General features: G+C 38.1%; 1 protein-coding gene across 1 annotated transcript in view; it reads left to right on the top strand.

Moving 5' to 3' along the window:
- LOC124167752 (neuroendocrine convertase 2) overlaps positions 1-19,158 on the top strand; it is a 433,133-nt gene extending 413,975 nt beyond the window's left edge. The window contains exons 9-14 of the mRNA XM_046545763.1: positions 5,044-5,256; positions 6,936-7,036; positions 13,180-13,413; positions 14,596-14,760; positions 15,159-15,276; positions 16,999-19,158. Coding sequence (XP_046401719.1) covers positions 5,044-5,256; positions 6,936-7,036; positions 13,180-13,413; positions 14,596-14,760; positions 15,159-15,276; positions 16,999-17,175 — 1,008 coding nt within the window. The 3' untranslated portion in view covers positions 17,176-19,158. The remainder of the gene's footprint in view (positions 1-5,043; positions 5,257-6,935; positions 7,037-13,179; positions 13,414-14,595; positions 14,761-15,158; positions 15,277-16,998) is intronic.
- The last annotated feature ends 7,558 nt before the right edge of the window (positions 19,159-26,716 follow it).

Genomic DNA, 26,716 nt, shown 5'->3' with positions numbered 1-26,716 from the left:
TGCCGTATATCTTCGAGTCAACGACGCGGACGTAAGCCCTCAACCAGCCGACATTGTGGCAGCTCTTTTGATTATTGCGTCATGAAATAAACATTCCCAACTTCCCATGAAATAAAAATTCCCAGCACCATGGACGCGGCTCCCTGACTCTTACCTGATTACCATAATGTGTTATAAACCTAGATTACGATGCACATGCCCTCAATAAGTGTTTCTATATGATGGTTGGTTTGCGGCGTTGGGTGAAAATTTCTCCGTGAGTCGTAAAATTTCCGCTGAGCTTGATATAACGGAACCATTCTCATTACATGTGAGGATCATGCCAAGCCACTTCACTAATCCGTTCCCTCCATCAACTGAGGCTACCTTCTCCCCTTTCCGGCATAAAAATTTATATCCTCTCCATTTTCATTGGTTACCAGCGATGAAACTTAGAAATTAAATCCACCGTCACTTATCAGAACTATTTCCGAGAAATTTTCGACTGCTACGACCCATTAGTTGATCGCTTTCAGGCCCTCAACTTAAAAGAAAACAAAATTTAAAAGAGGTCAAATCACCACCCGTAACATCATCGTGATACGAAAATCTAATGTGTATTACCCAGTCCTCACCGCTTATATGAGAGTAAGATAATCCCCCCGTATATCCACCTTAACCGCCGATCCCGAAGTTGCTCTTATACAAAACCCTAAGCCCAGCTCCTGACGATTTTGGTGCTTGCATTAAAGCCGAACTGATGCTTGAAACACTTTGCGAAATAACCAGAGGCGATTTGGGAGGGTGGAAGTTTTGCCGCAGCCTGTTCTTAATCCAAAAAACAGATGAGGGGCAACACTCGCCCTTACCGTTATCTCTCAGTTCTCACAGGAGGGGCGAAAAAGCCGAACTCATGTAAAGACGAGAAGTGGTCTCGATAGGCACACCTCGTTATGACAGGTGGGAGTTATTCATTACAGAACACAACCAGCGTGAACATGAATGTAGGAATTAAGAAGTAACAAAGTACATGTAATTTTCATGAACATTTAAATATATAACCTATTAGCTGTGCTTCAAAGAATGACAGCCACAAAATTTAGATTTTCCCACCGATTGTTGACAGATTTTTCATTTGAAATTACCCATTTTTACACAGGTTCTTACAGAAATTTTCGTCTCAGCGTGGGAAAAATGTCGATTACTAGAAGAGTATATAGGTAGGTAATTTTGACACAAAACTGATATTTTGTCCGTTGTGCAGTAAAAATCATGGAAAAAAATAAAATTTAGAAACGTTGTAGGTTTTGAGTCGTTAAGAAATAATTTACGTCAATATACAATAGTTGTATGAGGATGGCGCTACGGTTGGCTGAAAAAGTGTTCTGTCACAAATGTAAGGATTGAATTATTCACATTTTTGTACCCTTTTTTGCTTTTTAACCTCGATGGATGTCGTCAATTATGGCAAAACAATTTCTTACTAACATGTGCCAATCTATTCCCTTATATCCATGCTTAAATTCATAAATGCTATTTCGAAGACCTAAATTCAAACCCCACTGAACAACCTAGGTAGAGTCAATGAAGACACGCACACACAGGAAGGTGGTAAGCCAATAAGGCTAAAGCGCTTGAGCTTAATATTATGAAAAGCTTTAAATTCACGGTATTAATTTTCGAAAGAAAATAAAAGGTCAAAATGAACAGAATTTACTAAAAAAAGTAATTTGGAATTATTTTAAACCATTTGTACTTTTAATAGAAAATTAACATTGCCACGAAGATTAACAACGTTCAAAATCCAGTACTTGGGCTGAATTCGATCAAATAATTAGCTAAATTAAAGGTGAATAAAAGTAAGCACATTCAATAAAGATAAAAAGGTGAATTTTTCCGTGAAAATGTCACTTGTTTCATGGCTGAAAATTATGACTCATTACATAAAAACTCACCTGGACATATTACTGATACTTTAATACGAGCATAAACAGGAACTCAATTCACTAAATTCGATCAACGGCCAACATCCATTTATGAATACATATTTATACCCTTAGATATTTACAAAAACGACATGATTTCTCGATTGTCTATGACAGGATGTGATCACATTCACTTCTTCTCTCCTCTCTTCGCTCAAAAAAGCGACTCTATCCCACAAAAAAATTTCCTTCGAGCAAACACTTTGGACAGTTGGCGGCCTTTTTTTTCTTTCGGTATCTCTTCATCCCCAATGTCTCTGGGTCATGTCCAAAGGTCAACCTTGTCCCTCAGGCGACGGGTGTCCCGTGCTCACAGACAAATACAAACTGGGAGGATTGGACGGAACACCCTGTCCGCAGAAAGCAACGAAAACCTATTTATTTTATTCCGAACTGGCATCCTTCTCTGGCTTCCATTCCGTTCGACTCTTTCAATCAACGAGGGAATTGGCTTTTTCACTGCTCGCCTTGTCACCCACGCGCGTTTGCCGTCGAACAAAAAAACTAAGTTGTCTCCTCTCGCAGTAGGTGAATAAAGTAGCCTATGCAGATGTTCGTTTGTGTTAATTTTCTTTTCATTAATTCCTTCGTGAAAAAACTGTAAAAAAAATAGTTCGACGTGCGACTGAGATCGTTGGTGCTCAGACAGGTGGGTAATCCGGGAGATTGTTTCATGAAGAGTTTAGGAAGTGTAGAAAGACAACTGGTAAAATTTGACAGATTAAAAGACTTCAGATGAACGTATGACGTAAAGAAACGAACAACTCGCTAACTTAGGGTTACAACATGTAGTGTAAGATCAGTTAATGGGAGCTGTTGGGCACCAAGTGAATATTTCTCCGATAAGGGATAATATAAAGAAAGAGGGTATTTACGAGAAGACGTCTATCATTGATCGCAAAAGAATCCTAATGCAAGTTATAAGTCCATACAATTTCTTCAATTTAAAACGGAAATACAAACACTGTGCATCGGAATACAAAATAAAAACTAGCAACTAAATGAGTTATCGAAGGGTCATATTTGAAATTAAAAATAATAGATAGAGAGACTACGCTCGCCCATAGGATTAAAAAATTTGATTTCTCATTCTATTGAACCTCTGACCATTGAATCCTCTGAAGATCTTAAAAATAAAAACCATGTAATACGAGAGGCAATATTAAAAAGAGTTTAAAATTGAAGCACCATCTGTTCTTACATTCCCTTCCTCTCCTATTCCCATTCTATTGAACTGTGATCAAACATTTTTCGAGAGGAAATGAAGTGTCGAAGTCTTCTCGTTTGTCCATAAATTTCTCAAAAATTAATACCATCAAGAACATTGACTATGCATGGAATAGAGTGGTTTCCTATTATTTTTTATGGCCTAAATCGAAAGATTATTGCTCCTGGAGTACGCATTTCACGCTTTTAGATTTTTAAATAATGATATATATTTTTCGCTATTAAATGATAAGTGAAAATTTTCAAGCGCGCGAAAACGCGACGGCTAAGTATGAATGCTGGGAAAGACCGTGTGACGTCATTCTGGTTCCCGCTCTCGTCGTGTGAGGTGACCTTGGGGCGAGGCTATGAGAGCCGCTACGATGCAGGCTGCTAGCAGGTAGCAAAGTACCCACCTAGCAGGTAGCGCTTGGCTTAAGGATTATTATTACCCTATCAAACGAAGGAAACTTTCCGACCGTGGGCAATTTTAATAGGTGATTATTATGAGATGTTTCCCTGAGCTTTGTGCCTCGTGCATGCATTGGTAATCTCAGACGATGTAAAACTCCTATCTACTCCTATAGAAACTAGGTCCCTGTGACGCCACGTGGAGTGGCATTGCATGGGCGCCAATCTGGCCTTTTTCAGATGCGGTTAAAATTGACCATTGCCATTCGTCTAAACTGAGATTTATAAAACCAAATAATTTGTATATTATGAATAAACTAATGGTGGGTAACGAATCGCAGTCTTTCGTTTTCTTTGATGAAGGAAACTACCCTGTTCTTAAACGGAGTTTTTCAAATGTAACGTTTTTCATAAACTTAACCACTATCAATTAACGAAGAAGGCCTAGCACACATTCGGCCAACAAATTATAACATAAATAATTTCATTTCTTTATTCCTTGAGGATTAAAATATTGACAAATAATTTTTTCCGCCGAATTACAAATGAAAACGATACACGGGGAAATTTTGAAACTTTCCTTTCACCCATACGTAGCGACATAAAAATATGCCATTGCGATGGCAGGATTAATGATTACAGAATAATGATAATAGCGAGTAAAGCAAATTTCTGGGCCATATCTATCGCTTTTCATGAGACCGAAGACTTCATTTATTCCTGTGAAGAGCTTTCCTGACAAAGCTGACTTTTCTATCACACTTTCTACCACTCTTAAACAATGCTGTAAAAATGAACTACACTTAAGCGGAAACACAATTAATACAAAAGTTTCCTAAAATCTCTCGCAGTAATTATGAATTTCATTTAATAGGCGCAGGAGTAGGCCAATTTCACAATTATTTGGGATAATGATTATGGAGAACGTTTTTTTTTAAGATTTTAGGTTAAGTTTAAGGAATTTCTGCGTAATTGAACTTTTTCACCTTCAATTACTATTAAAGTAGATCACAAATAAATTTTCCATGGCCGAAATTAGCGGCAGGTAAATTATTAATCTTAAAGCTTAATTAAACGAGAGCTTTGAGTGAGCATTAACAATACTTCTGCGCAACCTCACCCATTTCGTGATTCATTGTTTCAGACAATTATAATCACACATTTTCGTACAACCTTAATTATTTTACGTCCTTCAAAATCCAGAGAATTAAATAAAATGTTGAAAGGGCTGAATACCCAACAAAAACCGTTTTCATGGTAACTGCAAAGTGCATCCAAAAAATGTCTGCGTTGCCTTAGCTCAGTAACTAAGGAGTACGACCCCTTTTTAATGGACAAAAAAATGCTTTAAATTGTCTACCTACCACTTCCGGAAGTATTTGCATATTCTTCATGAAACACCGTGTGGTGTGGATGTGACTGTTGTGGTAAACGTTTGACGATGTTCTTTTGTTTTCCACAGGGCCGAGGTGGTCTCGGGAACATATACGTGTGGGCCAGTGGCGACGGAGGTAGCGATGACGACTGCAACTGTGATGGGTACGCCGCTTCCATGTGGACAGTGTCCATAAACAGTGCCATCAACGACGGGCAGAATGCCCACTACGACGAATCATGTTCTTCCACGCTGGCTTCGACATTCAGCAACGGAGCCAAGGATCCCAACACAGGAGTGGTGAGTGGTGTCAATGACAGATTTAATTCTTAGTGCACGATGATATAAAATACCTAAAGATATAGTAACTAAACCAGTGTGAATATTACAGAGGTCTTACAAAGATTTGTCATTTGAAAATATTGAGAACAAAACGGGACGACTTAACAGATCGTATCATCAGATACGACGGTCTAATGAAAGTATTAATTGAAGTACAGGTGGAGGGGAAGATTGACAAGAAAATTCTAGAAACACATGTATAGAGCAGGTGTTGAAGGATGTGAAAAAAAATTAATTCCATAAGTTTGAAAAGATAAGGCGATTGGAGATCTCAGTAGAGAACTGCGTCAAATCAATCCGTGGACTAATTACAGTTGATGAATCAATTTCATTTGAAGAAACTCTTATTCGATTATCCAAATTACGATGTATTTCTGGAATTTACCCCTAAAAACGCATAAAAACCCTCATATCATCTCATAATTATATAAATCGCAAAAAAAAAAAATGAATTCAACATCATCTACCATTCATTATATGCTTTCCTTTAAATTTTTCCTCGTACAGAAACGTGAACGTGATCCAATCACGCGCGGCAACAGAGTGTAGGGGATAAAGCTAGAGGTTAGTCGCAATTGTTCTACTACGCCGCTAAAGGACAACAACTGCACCCCGTAACTGTGTGGAACAGAGATACTTTTCCCAATTAGAGGCAATTTACGTTGACAGGCGACCCCTTCGAACCGCAGGAGGCCAACCGCCACTTTAGTCAAAAGACTAAGGGTTCAATAACGCACCTGCTTCCAGTCGTCGCTTACAACGCCCGACCTTTGTCCCAGCCATATTTTCAGCGGAAATGATACAATACCAGCCCCAAATGATTGCTTAAGGCTATTTCCTCATCACTCGCAATCATTCCCCAGGCACTGAATGATAATTTAGCGGAACTCAGCGACTAACTAACCCACTACCCAACGGACAGCAGGAATTAAGCTACCTCTTAAAATCTTGACCGCAATCCTTTTAGTTGAAAAGGAATTTTGTCCCGACGCAAATGGGAATTTATTCGAAAAATAGCTGAAAAAAATTGGAAAATTACATTTTTTGAGATAGGAACTTGAATATTCGCAAAAAATACCCCAACTGATTGGTATTAAATGAATGGGATGCCAATTGCCATTTATTATTACCATTACAAGTAAAATGGGACATCAGAGGAGTTGAAGAAATAGTAACTTCGCTTATTCCGCATATTTTTTTATCTTTTCAGGCCATGGTTATGTTGCAAAGTAACATTATCTAGGAAAAAACTTCAAGGAAAAATCGCAATATAAATGTCAATTCAAGTGGTATGTATCTCTCATTTTCCAGGAATACCTTGATAATATTAAACGGCAACGAAACCATATTCGCAAAAAAATAAAACTTATGAGTAAATAGTGAAGTTACTATTTCTTCAACTCCTGTATTGAAGGATTCCCAGTAGGTAACACCCATTGCCAAAATTAATCATAAAAGAGGAAAAAACATCATTTTCAAAGATGAGCAATTATTTCGTTTTAAAGAAAAACCAGTTAAGAATTTTTAGAATGAATGGGAAGCCGATTTGTGATTCGCCACGGTGATTTTTTTTGTTAGATTGCCAAGACAGAAGCAAATAAACTTTCAGTGCCAAATAATGAAGTTTTCCATTTCAGGCCACGACGGACCTTTACGGGAAGTGTACCACAATGCATTCTGGGACATCAGCCGCTGCCCCTGAGGCTGCAGGAGTTTTCGCCTTGGCGCTGGAAGCCAAGTGAGTGCATCCCATTATTTCACTAATTATTTCATTATCATGGCAGCTGGCAACGCCCTCATGAAGTCGAGGAAAGCCTTTGAAGGAAATAATTTCGAATTAACAACGACAATAATTATACTCGAGGGTTTGGGAAAAATATTCGCAGTTTCCTCCTTTCCCGACACCAAGTTTGGAGTAAACAAATTAAATTAATATTTCTTGAACCCCATGTTTCATAATAATGTGAGAAAAACCCGTTTACATCATTAATTTCCCCTTCAGTGGGATTACTCTAACGCCGCTTCAAAGATTAGACATTATTTACATATTCCCAAATTACTACATCAAATCACTGACGGGCATTTATAACGTCACGGGAAATTAATGTTGTAAAATTAATTTAAGAGCGAAAAAAACCATTAGAGAGCGGTTAATTAACATTTTATTTCATATCGCTAGTCATATGAACCTACAAAAAGAAAGTCTAACATTGGTGACGTGAAACTTCATTGTCGTCTAGCGTAATAAAACGCGATTTTCAAAAAATAATAGAAGTGTCATTATAAATAAAATTACTAAATTAAAAAATCTGCAATATTTATTTACTTAAAAATTTGCAATTTTTATTTACTTAACGATCAACAAACTACAACCACGAAAATATATCTATCTAAAGTATATGCTAATGAAAAAAAATGTCTGCAGCAGTAGTTTCAATTTTCATAATATTAAACTAAAATATTTATCTCAAAATACTATGTATAATCATAGGGAAATTCTTTAAAAAACGTATGAAATTGCTAGCTACTGACGAAAGATTACCCAACTGCCCCGTAGCGCAGACCTTCATCGCTACATGTGTTAATACGTAGACGTCCCACAATACAAAAATAATTTTACAAAGAAGTTCGCCACACTGTACAATCAATAGCACCACTGGGTCAATAATTACAGATTGCAGACGGTGTTTTGGGGTGACCCAAAAAAATTAGCCAATATTAAATTGTATTGAAAACACAAAAAAGGCTTTTTGTCAAGGGTGCAAAATATATAAATACAATTTCATTTTTATTCATCAAAATATTAATCTTTCCTTGCTCCCAATATCCTTAGCTCTACACCCCACTTCGCACCACACTCCAATCATACAAAACTCTCGTGCTAAGATGGTTCTAATAGGTCATTTCACACACGAGTACAACAGAGGCAATTAGGTCAGAGCAGTGGAGAAGCGAATTTAAAACTCGCTGCGAGAATTCATTGAGATTTCGCGCCAAATTAGCCGAAGGAAAAAATGAAAGAACCCATGCCCTATGCTTCGGGGGAGGCGCGAATGGCGAAAAAACACGAAAAAATAAATAAAATAATTTTCCCCGTCTCGTTCGCTAATTATCGCGAGTGCAGCGCCGTGACGGTTGGCAGATGGCGGGGACGCAGAGAAACACACCAAGGAAATTATCCGAGAGATAGGGAGTCGATTCACCACCACATTTTCTCTCCCGATCCTCACCACGTGTAATCACCACGGCCTTGTCCAATTATGAACCCACACAAATCTAATATCCACCACCACGTCCACTAGTAATTGTCCGGTATCATCTCTCCGATACCATGGGGTCATTCACTCCGACTTGAAATCGCAATTCATTGAAATAATTCGAAAGTTGAAAGGGAAAGATTAGTTACGACTGAAAATAAATCTCCCTCATACAGCCTTTTTCTCATAAGCTTCCAAACGAAAACATGCGAAAGTTCCCTCCCACTTTTATGAGACGGTGACGCCATTAGAGGTCTAGTTCATTCACTCGATCAGGGAGAACCTATGATAGAGGAAAGTAATTGCGCCCTGATGAAGACAGGCGTCGAAGAAAAAGTCGACGGCAACAGATACAAAGGAAGGCCCCGAATGTCCTTCATACGACCAATTATTTAAATATGAATAGATTAGCAGATAGGAGAGCGGACCCTAGAAGCCAATTAGCCAATGTTGACTATTCATTAGCACCCCATACAGGCTATCCGTTGGCAATGAGATGAGAACCTATTAATAGCATTTATCTGATTTCTATGTGGAACTAGGCTCCACGTCATCGTCCTTGTCGGGGCAAAGTAACTCTGGATATTTATCATAGTACATAGACATATGAAAACATTGGCGTTTCTAGTCTCAAATACGCGGGCCCTGATTATGAAAGTGGGAAAGCTATCATGAAAAAGTGTGCGCTGAGGTATAAAGTATTAGTGAACACCATGATTTACCACAATAAATATAATGGGATAACCGATATTGCGTTTCATGGAATAACAATGGAGCCACATGGGGTAGCCAATATGGTGTTACGTAGCCAATATTGAGCCATTAAGGGCTTTCATTGGTAGTCCATGGCCGATGAAGGCCAACATAGCTATCTTGATCAAACATTGGCCCAATGCGGTAGGCTAGTGGGGGAGAGGAGAGAGGGTCAAACCATCAAACATTCGGATTGTTGACTCTTCATCATGAGGAAGATCCAAGAAAGAAATTTCATACGAAAAGACAATTCCCTTTTGATTCTTACTTATGCTTTCAGCTGCAACAGGACGGAATACAAGAGAAAAAGGGCAACACACTCATGGCCCATTAATACCGCTCTTTTTGTCTCCCAAAATCGGCTCAAGTTTTTAATCTCACTCTCACGGTTTAACAAGGATGCCGTGAGGCTAAAAAAAATCCACTGGGGAAAGGAAGAGCTTTTATTGAAAATTCCTCCGTGCGCCGACGGCCAGACTGAAACATCAGTCTCGCGAGATGGGACTCGTTTCTGGGAGGTCGATGTGCCGTCGTAATCCACCCGCATTCCGAGCCAAATACCGGTTGAAATTAAAAAAAAGAGAAAAGACAAAAAAAGAAAGAGGGAGACAGGAAAAGAGGAGTATACAAACACGTCGCTTCGGCCAGTCAGTCGGCCGACGAATTGACAAGGATTAGCGAAAGCGAGCTCACTCAGCAGTGGATTTCAAGCTTCTCCATGGACGGGCGCATGGGGACTCCATTAAAGGAGGCCCAAGAACATGGCGGTTAAACGTTACATCTTTTGCCGTTTCGCCCGCATTTTTTTGGCGGTGTAGGCAGCGGTATCTTTGTTCAGAGTGACTTCCGCCGTAAACTGTAGTGGAAGTGGTCTTTTTTAGCTGACAATCGTCTCGCAAGCATTAAATGTGAGGTTCATATGATTTATTGAATCAGTTACGAGTAACTGCCGTATGTTTCCTCGTGATAAGTGGAAACGGATGACTGGTAGAGCCGTGATTGACGATTGTGAAATTTTATTTTAATGCGCACGAATTCTTGCGGCAGACCTGAGAATTCTCTGACGGACGTTCGAAATAAGAAGAAGGCAAGTTTCCGCGTATTCATTACGGTGTCTCATTTCGCCTCTTTCCTTATAGATTTCTTTAACACGCGGAAAAAGTTGCCAGCCAAATATTTAATATAGATGAGATTTTTTATCCAAATCGTTAATAAATTCTTTCTAAATTATTCAAGGGATAGCCGCGGACTAACAGTGGCACTCCGAGGTATACCTTCACGGAGTCACTCGGAAGTACATTTAGAGTGAGAATATTCCACAGATGAAAAATAGTTCATCTAGGACGGAATCCGAACCCGGGTCTTCCGAATTCGCACCAGGTGCAGGTGCATTTAAAACGCAAAGGCAGAGGGAAACTCCGCAAAAACGCTCATCTTTCTATTCTATTCTTTAAAAAATTTTGTCTCGTATTTTCATGAATTTTTTCGATAAAAAAATGAAACAGTTATCTCTTACCTCTGGTCGGAGTGACCATATTTTTAGGTGAAGGAACATTATCCTGATGACTATCGATTCGTATTTCAACCTCAGTATCCCGTTCACATGCCCCATTTTCATGTAATAAAAATGCTTAGTACGATGCCCCTGACATCATCTTTGAATGAAGTCAACAATCCGCAAAAGGAATTCGTCCACTACGCAAAAGGAATTCGTTCAGGGTCAGGTACCCACAGGGGGGATTGGGAGGCTTCGACTCCCACCCACACGAAAGTAGTTTTTTCCTTGTGGCGATACATCCGCTGAGGAGACCACTAGCCCACAGGCACCTATTCTCTGACTCTACATTTTTCTGTACAGTTACATTTCATAAGGTCTACCACCAAATCATACTTAAGAAAAAATCCATATTTTAAATCCCTTTGAGACATGACAACATTTAGTGACAAATAGACGAAAAGATTCAGAGCAGGAAACGGATGAATGATGAACATAAAAGATGACTATACATTTTTCAGATAAATCAGTTTCATGCAAACGAAATTATCACCATATTGAATGAAATGCAAGTGTTTCCGAATTGAAAAAAATTACCAGTGTAGGCAACCCGCATACCTCCCAAGCACCCCCGAAGCCTGTTTCTGGCTGCGCCTATTCAGTGCTGCAACAAGAATCCCTAAGTCAAAGATGCAAGCCCTCAGTTAGCTGACAGCATTGCGGTTCTTTTGATTCGTGTATCATGAAATTAATTTTGCCTGATGCCATGGATGAAATTCCCTCGCTTTTCCTTGATTTTCCTGACCTGTAACCAATGGCGCCGACTCCATGGGGCCTGAGGGCGCCCGAGCCCCCTCAAAAATTCGTCATGGGTGTGAGGAAAAAATGTGTCAGGCTTGTCTATTTTCCCCGGAGTGTCCAGATATCGAGATTCGAGTTATCAGGGTTCTAATGTTGATCATAAGACTCTTCTAAAATGCTAAAAAATTTAAAACTTACTGCTTATAAAATTTCCCGGGGCAAGATCCCTGGCTTCGGCCCCTCCCCAATACTTTTTGTAAGTCGGCATCCCTGCCTGTAACTGCCTTAAAGGTAAATTTTTCCGGCCAATATCATTAGAGAACTCTTCGAAAACCAAGCATGTAGACAAGCGGAGGGTCCTATGGGGCTTCAATCTACCCTCCAATCCCCCGAAATTTCTTGTGGCCCCTTGTGGCGATTGCCCGCGATACATCCGTTGACGAGTCCAATAGCCCAGTGGCATCGCTCCTCTGACACTTAGTTTTTAGATGCAGCTGCATTTCAGATTCTCTGCCACCAAATACTTTTGAAAAACCATATCGATAATTTTAGGCCTGGATTGAAAATTTTTCGAAACTTCGGGCGGTCTCAGGAAAATGCTGATGGAATTAAATCATAATAACAACTCTATCGTAACAGGCTCAACTTTGTGGAGGTTCATTCTAATAAATAAAAGCGAACAAACTATGTATAAATCCACCAATTTATTTATGCGGTACTATACTAGTTTCGACGCAGCGGCGTCATCATCAGGTACCTCGGGTACTTTTGAAAAACCATATCGATAATTTTAGGCCTGAATTGAAAATTTTTCGAAACTTCGGGCGGTATCAGGAAAATGCTCGGGTACCTGATGACGACGCCGCTGCATCGAAACTAGTAGTACCGCATAAATAAATTGGTGGATTTATACATAGTTTGTTCGCTTTTATTTATCATAATAACAACGTCCGTTTTAGAAAAAACAGCATTAACTACAACCGTAAGAACTATACAAATAAAATTAAAACTCCATTAAATGGCATGGTTTTCCCATGCGTGCGAATAGATAACAAATTACCAGTGTAGGCTTCCCCCACACACCACCCAAGCACCCTCCCCCCCCCCCCCCCCCCCTCCAGAAAAACATTTCTCGCTACCACCGAATAGAAAACGAAAAGGAAAACTACGTAGGCACATGAATACATGGAAAGAATACTTGTTTATACCAAACATGACACTTTTCCCTTATCTTCATTGTTCACCAGATTTCAGGAGGGGCTGTGCCACAGTCAAGTAACTTTCCCATCTCTTTTACTTGTCACAACAATTTGTAAAGATGAATTCATTAGCAAATGGAATGTGGAGGTTTTAATGCCAGAAAAATGTATGATTTAAATATGTTAAGCTAAAAACTTATCACTCTAACATATAAATGAAAAGTTTTCTTTTTCTGCAAAATTTAAAACCTAAGGTAAAACTTTTCATTTCATTCAAGATTACATTTTTACCTAAACAACCAAAGTTTCTTGAGATTATTGCCATTAGCAATGAAAAATAATACTAACTCACCACTTTGCGTTCTTCCAAAAAAAGTCCTCAGTTGACCTGGAGGGATATTCAGCATTTGACTGTGCTGACATCCAAGCGAAACTCCTTGTTCGATGCCCGAGGAAGGTTCCACTGGACAATGAATGGAGTTGGGCTTGAATTCAACCATCTGTTTGGTTTTGGGGTCCTTGACGCTGGCGCCATGGTCGCACTTGCCAAGCAGTGGAAGACAGTCCCCGCAAGGTTTCACTGTGAAGCTGGATCAATGACAGACACCAAGTGAGTACTGGCATTTACCTCAAAACTAATAAAATTGATCACACATTAACTTTAAATATTGAAATAAAAGGTAGTTGCATTTTCCACAGTTATTTAATGCATACAATGAATTTCGGCTCACAGAGCCTTCATCTGGTATAAGATTATGGCTCTGTGAGAATAGATGTGTCATCTTCATTAAAAAATAGTGGAAAACTGATATTAACTTTTTAGGGGCAGATCCAGGATTTCTTTCTGGGGGGGCACACCGAAGGCCATGTCCAGGATTTTGTTCTGGGGGGGGGGGGGGGCACAAGGTTACCTCGTTATACAAAATGAACGCAATGATAATGGGACTTCATTAAAATCTTCCATATTTTTTAAGGTTCTGGGGGGGCACATCCCCCCCCCCTAGATCCGCCTATGTACCTTTTCTTTCAATATGTGATTTCCTGGCAATTAGACTACATAAAAAGCTCCCTGGAGAAGGGGTAATGGTGGGAGAGGATGATCATAATAGATTCGATCCAACTTATTCAGACTGTTATCATTACAAATGGTAGATTCTGACTGAGAAGCAACAATCCCAATTTTGCGATCCTGATTGCATTGCACCCAATCAGAGTCAACCCCTTGGAATGCAGACCAATCAGAATTGTTCCAATCAGTGTCAAGACCCCCCTGATCAGATACTGAAATTATTCCAAGGTTTTATTGGCAAACAAGGAAATCATTGTTACGGCAGACAGATAAGAGATAATCAGCAGTGCAGCCTAGAAAATTTATCAGCCCTGAGGACATTGGCCAAGTCCATCACCTAAATGTTTCCATTTCTCAGAGCTTGGTAGAGCAAAGAGCTTTCTATACAGAAAATGAAATAAAATGTTAGTAGATTCCACTTCCATTTTACGCTCATTTAAGTATCAAATCACTTCAGTTTTATCGTAAGCTTAAGGAAGAGAAGTTTGCAGAAATTAACCTAAATTCTCTCGCCATCACCTAAAATGATGAGAACCATAAAATTTGAATTGAATGCAAGTAACTCTACTTCTTTAAAAATTTTCAGCTTCTTGTCACGTGCACAAGAGGAATAGACAATGACTACATATAGCATTTCAAGATGTTGGCTTGCGTCAAAATCAATGCGATCAAGGTAACATTTAGATCATTTTTCAGATATTTCTTCAATTTTTATCTCCACAGAGAAATCCCAAGCAGTCGCTCTCTACAACTGAAGATAAAAACAAGGGCTTGCGAAGGAACAGATACCCAAATTGGGTATCTAGAGCACGTACAAGCAGTCATTACTCTCAATGCTTCCCGGCGTGGAGACGTGGAGTTATTCCTAACATCACCCATGGGCACAAGGTTAGTTAACCTCAAAGAATCCTTTTTTCTATCCGCCAGTTTTGACCATCAAGTACAACATTCAATTCTAGCTTCATTCAATAATTCACAAGTATATTGCAATAAATGGTAAAAATTATATGATATTAAGCTCTTAGAAGTTCATCACCAGTTCTTCTTTTCAATCAAAATTAATACTTCTAGTCATTTGACAATTGATGATAATATTAATGAGATGATGATAATATTTGGCTAACATCATTATTTACCAACTAACCATCAACCATAAGCCTCTTAAACAGTTAGGTGAACATTAATATTTATAATATATAGTATTCACTTGCATATTAGTGTAGTAATAATAGCCATTTTAATAATTTTATATGGAATTATGTATGTAATTCTCCACCTTTTCACAGATCAATGATATTGAGTAAGCGAGTGAATGATGACGACAAGCTGGATGGTTTCACAAAATGGCCCTTCATGACGACACATACATGGGGCGAGTACCCACAAGGAGTCTGGACATTAGAGGTAAGCTTTCAGAGCAGCAAATACTTCAAATGACTGGCATAGAAATTATTATTAAGGCCAGCCAAAAGCTTAAACCAAGAAACGCTCCAATCAGGCATACCCCTTGTGAAAATATTTCCTCTGATATATTCAAGAAAAGAGTGTGAAACACATAAGAGAAAACCCGTGAAATTGGACACTGGTCCCTTGAATTTCACATACGCACTTTCAAGCTGTGAGAAAACAATTTCACAGATACATTACAAAACCAGCCTGCGTATGATATATGATAAGAACTTGGTCCTTATTTTTGAGATTAATGAAAAATTCCCCATACATACTTTCCAAAGATTTTAGTCTCACTATTAGGATTTCTTTGTCATTTCACGGATTTACCCCATGAGTTTCACACAAAGATTTTTAGTAGGGATGAAATTTAAAAAAAAACAACTTCATTTTAATGAATTTTCTGCCTTTTGATTCCAATCTCCACTCTTAGTATAATTTTATAGCCTGAAATTTCAGTAAGTATATTGTATTTTATGCTTAGATATGACAACTCATTATAAATCCTGTATTTTGACATGTAAAAGGGATCTGCTCGTAAACGCATAAAATAATTTTTTTTAAATAAAATTAAGGTTTGCCAATCAAGGGACCCAAATTACAATAGAAACCAAGGTATATCGATACCTCCACTGCACAAACGCTCAACAATCACCCACCGAATCACATCCGCTCGTCTAGTAGCCCTAGTAGTACTAGATGAGCGGATTTGATTCGGTGGGCGATGGTTGAGCGTTTGTGCAGTGTAGGTGTTTGGCTAAAAAATGACAACAATGAAATTTATTCTGACCATTATCTACGGCATTTGGGGTGCCTGGCCTGGCTTCGAAGTAGCAATAAAAGTACTGAGAACTCAGATTATCCTACCATATATCTCTCATAAAAATTCATGGCACTTGAATGAAAACTACTTTCAAGGCTGGGCGAGTCTATTTTGAGGAAATGCAATGAGACAGGGGTGTTGTCGAAAGTGACCATTCTCATCTGGGACTCCAATGAGAATATTTGCACTTGCTGCCAATCAGAGCTTAATTTCAGTGGAATGCATCAGAACGGTGTTCCAGCACCTACCAGGGAAAATTGGATCATATCAAAAAAAGTCATCATTTTTTTATACTCGGTAAAACATGATTCCTCATAGTATATTTAATTTCAAGTTGAAAAATCAGAAGTTTTAGGGCGGAATCGACTGGGTGTCGTAAAATTCATGTGGATTAAATGTGTGGGTATTCCTTCTGGTACCTAAAATTTCAGAAATTAAATACTGCTGCCAACCATCAAGCACTTTCTTCCTACTGCTATACATAATTTTAAGTATTCCTCTTGTGTTGGTCACCATGACAACTCCATCATCCCCTTGAAGAGCTAAGGGGATTGCAAGCCCTCCACTCCAAACAATGATTCCCCTTTGAATTCCTCAATGAAGTTGATTGTAGGTGAATTAGGTAACTTTGTGGAAGTGAGGGGGAAGGTTGGTGGTTGGATTGGTGATGGTCCAGTGCCTACTGGGATCTCGGTGTGAAAAAGTGCAAATTTTGTTATTATTACCAACTTCCCCTATGGTCACTTCCCCCTCTTCTTCCAGCCATTGAATACATTAAGGTCCCATGGACTTTTAATTGAGGTATAAAATTATCAATGGATTTCGTCTCTCATGCATTTTCCTCATTAATCTAGGTTAGCTTCAATTCACAAGTACCGCAGACAGGATTCATCAAAGAATGGACTTTAATGCTGCATGGAACAAGGGACCCACCATACCGAGCTCTACCACCGCCAGCAGACCCCCATTCAAAGCTGGCCATAGTGAAAAAGGCCCATGAAGATGAGGCCAAGAGGAAGAAAATGCGCTAGACTAAATGTTGGAAACCAATTGGGGAGGTGATGTGAAGTGGAAGAAGATTAACTAAGCCGAAAAAAAAAATATGTGGGTAAAATTTTGTTACAATTGAGCTGATATAAATCCGGTTGTGAGGAAAAAAAATAAGTGTAAAACTTGCTTTGGACATTGAAAATGATAAAGAACAACACGGAGATGAATTTACCAGAAGAAAAAGGAAAAGAAGTAGGGAAAAATATGTGATGGAAAACAAAATACCACTTGGTCTGTCAGAGAAAAATGAGAATTGATGAAGATGGATCATCTTGAGCCATTGAGCACATTTCACAGAGTTGACCATTTCCTGTCAACATTGATGCCTGGAATACAAATGATAAATTACTGTGTTAAAAATTTTAGAGAAACAGATTCTTGAGAGGGGATTGTGATCAGATTTGATATTGATCCATCACACAGCTATATATTATTTTTGGTAGTACTTTAGACAAAAAGAAATCTTGACATAGGGTAATGAAAAAAAACCATTTTGCAAAAATAATTCAACTTTCATTGCTAATTGGCATTAAAACTGAATATTCCGGTTTTCATTAAGATTTATTCATACGAGCCATTGATGAATTTTGAAAATACTTCTCAACTTAATCTTGGTGGGTAAAACGGGTCAAGTGATCCAAGAAGTGATACAAGTTACAATCGACCAAAGATTTACTAAATGGATACCAATCTGGCGGTTAACAACAGAAAAAGTTCCTGGAAAATGTTCTAGTCTAGCTGGTAAAAGACAAGTTGGTTGACACAAATGGTGAATCTCTCTCTCTCTTATAACACAATCTTCCTGACAAGTTGATGAGGGATTTTCTCTCATTCTATTTTTGTTAAGCTAATAGTTTACTCAAGAAGAAATGTAATCACATGTACAATTACTCCATTCATTATATCATTTACAAACATACCAATAAGCTATGGAATCAACCTGAGTTTCAAACCCCTCAAAAACTTGTTTGATGGATTTGTGTGGCAAATGAATTATGTACAAACAATTGGATTACTAATGAGATAGAACTATCAAAAGTCTATGTGAACTTGCAAAATATATAATGCACTTGCATACAAAAGAATGAATTAAATTCTTTAGCTCATTAAAAACCCATGATTGAGATGTTAATGAAGTAATAGCAGTTTTATGTAGACAATTGCTAAATTCATAATATGCGTTCGATTGTCTTTCATCTCCTTTCTTGAGTCCTTTCATGAGTCCTAATTTGCTATGAGAATAATTTACGGCAATTAAATGGTAATTATCAGGTATAGTATGCATAATGAATTTGAGTTCTCATAAAGATTCCTTGTCAATAATTTTTTTTAAATATTCTATATGTATATAGCAAAGATAATATACCTTGATACATATTCTATGCAGAAATGAGTTAAGTCATCGGGTAATAATAAACACCAAAGGAACCAATTTAACAAATTAATTTTTTTTAATAAACTAAAGGGAAAGTAATTTTGAAGGATATATTATTACCGAATATTAGTCTGCCATCCTGTATTTCTACACTAAAAATATATCATTAAATGTTAACTTGGTGGTAGAAAGTTTTTGAAAATATAATAGCTCAGAAATTTTGATGTGCTACAATATACACATATCCTTAAAACCTTAGGATATCCCACAGTGAAACACCATTGTAGGAAAGTAATATATACTTACTGTGAAAAATACTTCATCGAGCAAAGAACTTTATCATGTTTTATTGCACAAATTATTTTGATTCAAACTTGTTTTTCAAAATAATGCATAATACTTGTGTGTGCCTGCTCCTGAGCATAAAAAGCAGGTAAAGCAAGATCCCTTCCATCATAAGTTGTTATGGTTTGGTTGTATGTATTTAAGCATCCCATTAATGTCCACTGTGATTTTCTCCATACTTGTAAGATACCTCAACAAAAATATTATAAGATTAAAATATTTTTTGTCTTCGAGTCATATAAAATAGAGAAATTAATTTTGCATGAGAACCTGTGCTACTAGTTTAATAATCCTCCCCAAAAATGAATAAATCTGAGAAGAGGAGAATTATGAGTCAAGTCAAAATTAATAATTATATGGTGAAGATTCGCAGATAACTAAAGCAACTGAAAATCATTGATGAGATTAAAAATTCTCCTTTTCTCAAATCCAACTGAAAGCTCTATTCAACGCCCACAGAGCAACATTTTCAAGCAATAATGACCCAGCAAGGAGATCTGAATTTGAATGTCAAACCAAACAAAGACAATTCGCAGCAATTTTCCTATTTTGTCTTTCCAAAGAAAATTGACAACTTATTTGATGCCACTGCCACAGGATGTTCAGCAGATTTAACAATTAATCAGAGGAGAGAATTAAAATTGAAGCACTATGAGATTACATTCCATTCAAGCTACGCAAAATGGGCATTAATCTCTCTCATATAAGAACTGATCACCTTCATTGGAGAGTTCCCACTACATTTTAGCTTAACTTCCCACAAGTACTAAAATAGAATATAAAGAATCTTTCCGTGTACCTTCAAAATTAAAATATACATAAAAACAGCAGGCCCTTGCTTTTTGATATAAATCCACTTTGGAGGACCGACCATGACGCAAATGCTGAATTAGCATCATTTCTGGACAACGAATCAGTTTCAAGAGCATCAGTGCGTATAAATGTTAAATAATAATAATAGTAATAATAATAATAGTTTTATTTGACATTAAACAAATTAGAATTTGCAATAGTCTTCGTCATACACACAGGAATTTTCAATACACAAAATACATATGGCAAAATCAATTGGATTATGCATCAAGAAAGGACATTACAATTTCACTTTCGAAAAACTCATTAATGGAGTAAAAGGCTTTTTTCAATAGCCAGTCATGAATAACTTTTTTAAACTTTGTCCCACTTACAGCTTTAGCTTCTGGGGGCAATCTGTTAAAAAAACGAATTTTTAGTACATCATATTAATTGCTGTTTTTGCTTAACCTGCAATAAGGGACGTCTAGGGTGTCACTATTCCTTGTATAATGATTGTGAAAATTAGACCTTTTTTCCAAGAAGCCTAGATTATCTTTGACATTGCACAGGGATTTATATATATACAAGCTGTAGAGAGTCATAATCCCAAGCTTGGAGAAGACAGGCTTGCAGTGATCCCTTGGGTGAGAAAATGATATTATCCTTACTGCCTTTTTTTGCATTTTAAATAAATTATTGGCGGATGGTGAATGGCCCCAAAGTTCAATACCATAATTAATATGGCAATGAAACAAAGCAAAGTACATGTTTGTAAGGTATTCTTTTAGGTATCAAGTATACAAGTTTACGTAGCATATAAACTGCCTTGGACAATTTACCAAGAGTGCCTACAGCATGTGGCTCCCAAGTCAGTTTTTGGTCGAGTTCAAATCCTAATAACTTAATGGTGGTCTGGGGATTATCAGAAGTGCTCAAAGAGAAGACGAGTGAATGAGTTTTATCATTGTTCAGAACCAGACCGTTTGCAGAAAACCAGTTTGAGGCTTCAGTAAAAAACAAGTTAGTCGTAGTGCTTGTATTAGTCAGGTGATTAGACTTGTGAATAAAAGTAGTGTCGTCTGCATAGAGTATGGACTTGCATGAGACGTTACGGGATAAGTCATTGATTATAATAAGGAATAGAAGAGGCCCAAGGACTGAGCCTTGAGGAACTCCATAATTTAATTTCAGGGGTGAAGAAAGGTTATTATTGATGAAAACACACTGGGATCGATTGGTGAGATAGGATTCGATGAGTTGTAGTTCAAGATTATTGAAACCATAATAATGAAGTTTTTGAAGAATAATCGGATAAGAAACGCAGTCAAATGCTTTAGATAGGTCGCAGGCAGTTAGAGAAATGGAGGATTTACTTGAAAAAGCATTTAGAATTTCATCAATGGCGGACTTAACAGCTGAGGTGGTGGAAAACCCTTTGCGAAATCCAAATTGCGATGGAGAAAATAAGTTGTTAACTTCAAAGTGTTCGTATACCCGAATCTTAATGGCCTTTTCGAAAATTTTTCCAAAAACTGGTATTATAGAGATTGGCCTATAGTTGGAAGGCAAGGTTTTATCACCTTTTTCATAAATAGGTATTGTTTTAGAAATTTTCAAAGCTTCACAAATAAAGAGTATAATTTCATAATTGAAACGTATTGAATGAGAGGAATGCCGGCAAAATTTAAAATGGAAAAGAAGGAGCAAAACAACTTGGATGGTTTGCCGAATTATGAGTCAAACACATCATAATGCAGAGAAGTCCATTACAGAAAAGTATTTCAACTTAAAAACCTGAAACTCACATTAACTGAGATGGAAGCGTATCCAGCAAAGATCATACGATGTTCACACACGGGTATATTGACCAAAACATATACTTCAACTCCACACTGCTTCAGTAATAATGACTGAAGAATGAGTCTCTTTCTAGGCCCCTCATACCACACCGTTGGTCAGAGCTACTTCGGTGCCACATATATGAAGTGACCGACACATGCAGCTGAATTTACATGAAAATTCAAATGGAAAGGATCCAAGTATTAAAGCGAAAGGAAAAAGAAAAACACCTTGGCGCAATGGGTGAATTTGTATAAAAATCCACGGCAAGGAATATGTTAAGATTTGTAACATTATCAGCCTTCTTGCAGATAGTGGTTATCTTACCAAAGAAATTTGCGGATCACACTGCCAAATACCGTATTTGCACGAATCTAAGACGAGGTTTTTTTCACGAATCTAAGACGAGGCACAAGATTGTAAGACAAACCGTCTTACAATGGAATGCAAAATTCTCGACGTCAATCGGGTTGCATAATTTACGTCGGAAAAATCATGGTCACCTGAGTTTGCCACCTCATAGCTATACAACGATAAAATCAACGTCAAAATAGCTGAACAGTAATTTAGCATAATTAATTTTGCGTTCAAGTAAAAAAAAAACATTTTTCATTTTTGGGCAGCAGGCAAAGATTCGGTGTGTGCTCATCAGTCGCCGCGGCGCGCCGGGTTCACTTATGCCTTTTTCGCGAGATTGCCTGCTTTACATTTGGTTCGGCTCCATTCAAGTTATAGCTCGATCAACTCACAAAATGATCGCGTGATTGCTTACAATTTACCTAAATTGTAACGTTAAAGCATCAATGTCGCGGAATAAACTGCTACGAAGTCGTTGCATTTTTCTCAGAGCAACGGTAAGAAGGCAACATGATTTGCCTCTGATTAGAGAGATCGATTCAGTTGTGATTAACCGTGCCTTTCAGAGTATTACGATGGCAGAGAATATTCATCGCAATGCCGCTTTCAAAAGAAAAGTTATACCTCGGAATCCCTATCCATCGTTCCCGCATTGATGATTTCCCGTCGCGTACGCCGAACGCGATAGCATCAGTTCCGAACTTCACCTCGTACCAGTGGTTCACTACTTTCCAGGGTGGCTTGACTTCAAACTATGGAGTGTTTTCCGTGTGGGTTTAATAAAGTCAGGTTTCATTTTCACTAGTTTAATTTTATTCGTCTTCGGACCATGGCCCCTGCGAAGAAATATTCCTGTGAGAAATATTACGCGCTAAAATCTAATCATAATTACGCGCCAAAAAGCCTGCGTTTCCTGGGACATAGGCAACCTAGCCAAACATTCCCGCATTCATCGCTTATTCGTATCGTTATTAGGAAAAATTTTTTTCCCAAGCGTAGTTCCAAAAAAGGGGGGTCGTCTTAGAATCGTGTTCATCTTAGATTCGTGCAAATACGGTATTTATCCTTTGCAGTTCAACATCGAGGCTGACCCGACAGACCTGGTGCAAACATAAGGTACAACATCAAGTTGAGCTCATTATCAAAAGGTTATATAAGAGGATTATACAAGGGAAATGTTTCATGTCACACATGGATAATTATTTAATTATAAACTCTTTAATGGAACCTATAGCATAATATTACAGACAGTGGATGTTTACTTGGACCGCAAAGGGTTAATTCATGTTTTAATTAACCACAACCCATCAGAATCCTGCCCATGACTGATTCAAAGGTGATAGCAGTAAAAAATAATTTTAGCACACATCCAGAATTGCTAATGACTTGTAGTTGCCTAGTCGCAATATTCATCACTTCCATCTAATTTACTGGCAACTTGTTTATTTATTCTTTGGACCACTCCTGAGGCTTTCATCGACCACCCATTGGGAACACTTGCTCTATGAAGAGTTTTCAATTTCCCACTCTGTGAGAGACAGTCCCACTATGTACAGAGACAACATTTTAAAAGCCAAGTTCCACCATCAATGCCAGACATTCAATATGCCAGGAGAACCATAAAATGGCTCTTTGATCTTCTTGTAACTCCTTCCCAATCAACTTTTCACTCCCCATTTCGACAACATACCTAGAACATTTTTATGATAACTCTGCTCTAATGCAAAAATTACCAGTTAAGTGATATAGTTGATGAATACAATTCCCCATTTATTACTAAAATTTCCAGTAGATAAGAAATGTGGGACTCAGTTGTTGTAAAAGGCTATTTTTTTCTAAAATCAAGTGCTCAACTAGTACTACTGAGAATTCCCCTTTTTTATTTTTTTTATTTCAAAAGAATCATGTGATATTTAGGGTCCCAATCACAGTGCAATTTTATTAATGTTCCACTTTGGACTAATATTTCACAATTTATAGGTAACACTTGAAGAAAAATAAAATAAAGCCTCACTATAAAAACCCTGGATGACTTTTTTGGCCTTCTATTGCACACAGTTAATGAATAAGTTTATTCATCCACTTAAGATGCCTACTTTATTATTTATTACTAGTGTGATGGAATGTGAGTGATGGGTGATAATAGATTTGGTGATACATATTTTGCAGTGGGTACAGTAGCAAGGAGGAGTTATTTTTCAATTGGAAACTTGAAAAGTGGATGGCAAGGATAGATAATGTAAGCAGTTGGATTCAGGTGGTAGAAATTAAAGTTACAAACTAACCCACAAACTAACAAGGATCCAGAGTAGTAGTAGCAAAAAATTAGGGCTAAGACCAAGGGCTATGAAAGAGGGTAAAAGAAAATCTGAAAAATATGCTGCAGTGAATGAGGATAATCTCAGACCAATGATTACCTATTGTTCTATTGCAGGAAAACACAAGAGTCCAATAGGAAATAAACTTTTAATTCTGGGCTATGCACGATACAACGCATGGCGTAGTCCCGCCAACAACTGCCGGGCGTGCCCCGTCCTCACATGTCTTATCCTTGGGACAGGGCTACCACCCTGGATACAACAACTCCCCTCCACTAAAATAACCCTTTACAAACATGAAAATTAAATACATGAAAACATAAGATACATTACATAAGAAAATCATTCAAATATTTTGGTGGCTGCCTTTTTCGTGATGGGCGACTCAAGGGAGTAGAACAAGGCTTAGCCAATACAGGGCTTCTAGGCAAGGGTTCATGAGTATTCTCATGGGTAGCAGATCCTGGACTGTCTGACTCGGAAATATCATTTTGGGGAAGTGGGATTTTAGCAACCTCCTCGGTATTGACATTAGCAGGTGGGGTAAACTCATTTCTCTTATCTTCACAGGACACAATTCTTGGACGAAGGAATTGAAGGGAGACATTTTTTTTTAGTTTCCCATCACACAAGACATCAAAGGACTTGGCACTCACTTGCTTTACTATTGTCGCAGGTTTCCATTGTTTTACATTGTGTTTAACACCCTGTGTCCACACCGTATCACCCTCTTTCAATTCCGGTAATTTAGTGCTATGTTTGGAGGCCACCTTCTCATTACAGGAAGTCACCCGGTCTTCCACAATGCTCATTGGATTTAATAGGGACAACTTTGTTCTAAGCTTCCTCCCCAGGAATAACTCTGCAGGTTCTATCTTAGTTACAGTGTGTGGCGTCGTACGATAAGCCATTAGGAATTTGTTAATCCTACGCTGCAAGGACAATACTTCACATGATTTATCAAGCACCGATTTCTTTAGAGCCTGTTTTACATGCTGCACAGTTTTCTCTGCCTGACCATTTGCTCTTGGTAAGTATGGGGGAGAAAACAGATGTTTGGCACCCATACTAGTAAGAAACTCACTAATTTCTTGGGACTGAAAAGGTGGGCCATTATCGGAGACAAACACTTTAAACAACCCATATGCAGCTGTCATGGACTCAAGTTTTTCAATTACTGCAGAAGAACTTGTTTCCTTCATAATTGCAACAATTGGCCACTTAGAATAAGCATCTACCACAATAAGCAATGTCTTATTTTCTACATAACAAAAGTCGGCATGAACTCTCTCCCACTTAGATTTTGGCCATGCCCAAGGAGAAAATGGTATTTGAGGAAGTGAGTTTTGGACCTGTTGACATGGCTCACAAGAAGCTACCATAATTTCAATGTCCTGGTCAAGAGTGGGCCAATAGACATAACCACGAGCAAGTGCTTTCATTTTACTCATTCCTGGGTGTTGATCATGCAACAAATTTAAGACATCACGTTGTAGAGCTTTTGGGATACAAACTTTCGAACCATAGGTGACACACTGGTTATTAATAGAGAGTTCTAACTGTCTCTTAAAGTAAGGTTGTAACCGCAGATCATCACATTTAGAGGGCCAGCCATGCTGGATGTACATCCGTACTTTTAATAAATCAGGATCTTTTTCTGTGGCTAGCACAATCGACTGGGCATTCAAAGGTACACCTAATGTCTTAACTAAACATATTACATTTTCAGGAGACTCCACTGGTGTATCATCTGCCAATGGAAGTCTGCTTAAAACATCAGCATGAGGGATATTTATCCCTTTTTTATACACAATCTTAAATCTGTAGCCATGCAGTAATACTGCCCAACGCTGAAGACGTGCAGCAGCGAGGGCCCAAAGTCTTTGACCCAAAAATTATTGTGAGAGAACTGTGGTCAGTAACCAGTTCAAATTCTCTCCCCCAAAGAAATTTGTTAAAATGGGTGACACCAAAAATTACTGCTGCAGCCTCTCTCTCCACTTGAGCATAATTGCGTTCGGTGGAGGTAAAAGTTTTTGAGGCAAAGCCCACTGGGCGCTCTTCCCCTGAAGGGAGAATGTGAGATAGAACTGCCCCAGCCCCAACTTGAGAGGCATCACAAGTTAGTCTAATAGGTAACTTAAGGGAATAAGGAATAAGTACCTGGCTACTACTAAGGGCTGTCTTACATTTTTCAAAGGCTTCCTTTTGTTCTTTACCCCAAGACCAAGGGAAATCTTTCTTCAATAGTTTATTTAAGGGTTCCATAAAAGTAGATGCATCTGGGAGGAATTTATAATAGAATTTGACAGCTCCTAGGAAACTACTCAACTCAGACACATTTGAAGGCGCACCCATATTCACAATAGCCTTAACCTTAGATTCTTCAACATGTAACCCATGAGAATCTAGCACATGACCTAAAAATATGACTCTGTTAACAAAAAATTCACACTTAGGTACGTTAATGACAATGTTATGTTGGGCCAATCG

The sequence above is a fragment of the Ischnura elegans genome, chromosome 11 (genome assembly GCF_921293095.1).
Source record: "Ischnura elegans chromosome 11, ioIscEleg1.1, whole genome shotgun sequence".
NCBI lineage: Eukaryota > Metazoa > Arthropoda > Insecta > Odonata > Coenagrionidae > Ischnura > Ischnura elegans.
This window is presented reverse-complemented; position numbering and strand designations above follow the sequence as displayed.